General features: G+C 33.9%; 1 protein-coding gene across 1 annotated transcript in view; it reads right to left on the bottom strand.

The window, feature by feature from the left end:
• LOC144956458 (peroxidase-like protein 3) overlaps positions 1–2500 on the bottom strand; it is a 24529-nt gene that overhangs the window by 6774 nt on the left and 15255 nt on the right. Inside the window, exon 10 of the mRNA XM_078886961.1 lies at positions 307–425. Within this exon, the coding sequence (XP_078743087.1) occupies positions 307–425 (119 nt within the window). The remainder of the gene's footprint in view (positions 1–306; positions 426–2500) is intronic.

The following is a 2500-nucleotide window of genomic DNA, read 5'->3' as shown; positions in this document are numbered from 1 at the left end:
TTTAAAAAAAAAAGAGAAGAAGTAGACTAGAGGAGAACCATGCAAAGAAGAAGAAGAAGAAAGAAGAAGAAGAAGAAGAAGAAGAAGAAGAAGAAGAAGAAGAAGAAGAAGAAAAAGAAAGAAGAAGAAGAAGAAGAAGAAGAAGAAGAGAAGAAGAAGAAGAAGAAGACGAAGAAGAAGAAGAAGAAGAAGAAGAATGATGATGATGATGATGATGATGATGACGATGATGATGATGATGATGATGATGATGATGATGATGATGGTAAATGCTCATTATTTTTTTACAGATTACTCCTGACTTACGCGTATACAGCCTGAGCCGTTGGATTGTCTGGGAAGAGCTGCTCCAATGACGTCAAGACGGGCAGACTGCAGATTTGTCTGTAGCGGTTGTAGGCGGGGAGACCATGATCACGACCTCTCTGAAGGAGGAGAAATGATAAATAAATACAGTAAAAATACGACTTTTATACTTCTTATTTGTGACCCGCCGTCTCAAAACGGTATAATGTCGGGATGTGTTGTAGCCCAAGAAGTAAATTTAGAGATGAAATGGTGGGAAATAGGACTTTAGAAGGTTTCGCAATGCAAGAAATAGTATTTACACTCTACCATAGCGAACAGATGGAAACACCATGTTTTATCTTTAAGGTTATACCTTTAATTTTCCTCATCTAGTGCATTCCGACATAATACCGCTTTGAGTCGATGGGTCATATTTTTGGAATTGATGGTTCGCCCGTTATACTAAGCATCTATTGTTTTGTGTTGTTTCCTTATTCATGAGTCATATTTACTCCCTTTATCTTTATCTCCATTTTATTGACTCATTTAGGTTTTTGTTTTTTATTTTTAAAATTTTTATTCGATGACTACGATGTTACTAGTGTGCATCTGTGTGAGTGTGTCTATGTCAATATTGTAATGTTATAAATGTGTAACCAAATGACAAATTGCCACTTTTTGAGGACAATAAAGATTTATTATTATTATTATTATTATTATTATTATATTATTATTTATATTATTATTATATTATTATTATATTATTATTTATTATTATTATTTATATTATTATTATTATTATTATTATTATATTATTATTATTATTATTATTATTATTATTATTATTATTATTATTATTATTATTATTATTATTATTATTATTATTTAGGCACCTCTAGTTATTGGTTTTACTAAGCATTAACCAATCAGAATATTTCCTGCCATTTACCCCGTTTCATCCCCTTGACTATTTATTTCCTGTATGAAAAGGCATGAGATATCCTTAGTACATGTCAAACACACAGAAATAGGCCAGTCCCAGTAACTGAGTATTTCTCACAATATTTTGACACACTGATAAAGGAATTACATCTCAAAACCTGACGACACGATGCATTAAAAAAAATCATCTGTGTTAAAATTGTGAGTGTAGATCATAATCTGTGACTGTTTACTCCGGGTGATAGGCAAGCACTTAAGGTGGCTATGGGTCTTCGGTTCACGGTTAGCGGTTGATTTCAGGGCCAAACTATACTTTATTTTACATTTTCGAGTCAAAAAATAAAGCAACTTAAACGTTTATTTGTCTAGTTTAATAAAATATACGATAACTAACGTAATTTTCAAAAGTGTATGCACTGGTTTTTTTTTGTTGAAGATCTGAAGGCTCATATTATAAGATAATAGTTTAACCCTCTCCTTACCACCTATTGGAAAATTGTCACATTCGTTCCGATCCAACCAGCACGACTATCATTCTGATTTATTTGGAAATCACACAATTTAAAGAAAAATGTTTTATTATAGCTATACAAACGTGACACTGCTGTAGAGTTATTTTGCTGATCAATATTATGCATAGAATGTATCTATTTGTTGCCTTTCTGTTTGAGTAAGAAAATTTTATTTTTGTGTTGGGTGGTGTGACATTTTGGGAAAAAATTTGTATATGGCTGGTAAGGAGAGGGTTAACAGGCATCCATGTCAATAGCTTGTCAGAGCAACAAGAGATCACAGAGGAACCATCAATTCTGGGAGTGTTCCCAATCGCTACACGAGCTTGCAGGTGCGCGTTGGGGACAAAGTTTAAATTTCAACCCTCCACCTATTTCGGATCGGAAGGTCCTGGGTTCGAGACTCGCGCTCGGCGCATAGTTGAGCCCTTGGAAAGGGCTCTTTACTCACTTTCTCTCACCGTACTCGGGTGTAAAATGAGTACCTTGCCGTTAACAGCGTTGTTTTTGTCCGAAAAATTGTAAATCCCCTAACAGACGGCATGTCCCGTCCTACATGTTAAATGTTGCTGTTGACCAGGGACCCCCTGTAAAGCGCTTTGAGCACATTTAGTGGATACTGCGCTATATAAAGCTCAATTATTAGTTTTTTTAATTCCGATTTTGTCATCCTTACATAAAAGACATGTTCAAAAATACTCAAATGATATACAAACATCTTTTTTAAAAATCTAATTTTTGTGAAATTTAATGGTCGA

This window comes from Berghia stephanieae, chromosome 11 (genome assembly GCF_034508935.2).
Source record: "Berghia stephanieae isolate SIO BIC M18660-M18661 chromosome 11, UCSD_Bste_1.3, whole genome shotgun sequence".
Classification (NCBI taxonomy): domain Eukaryota; kingdom Metazoa; phylum Mollusca; class Gastropoda; order Nudibranchia; family Aeolidiidae; genus Berghia; species Berghia stephanieae.
The sequence above is the reverse complement of the archived record's forward strand: the minus strand, read 5'-3'. Positions and strand labels throughout refer to the sequence as shown.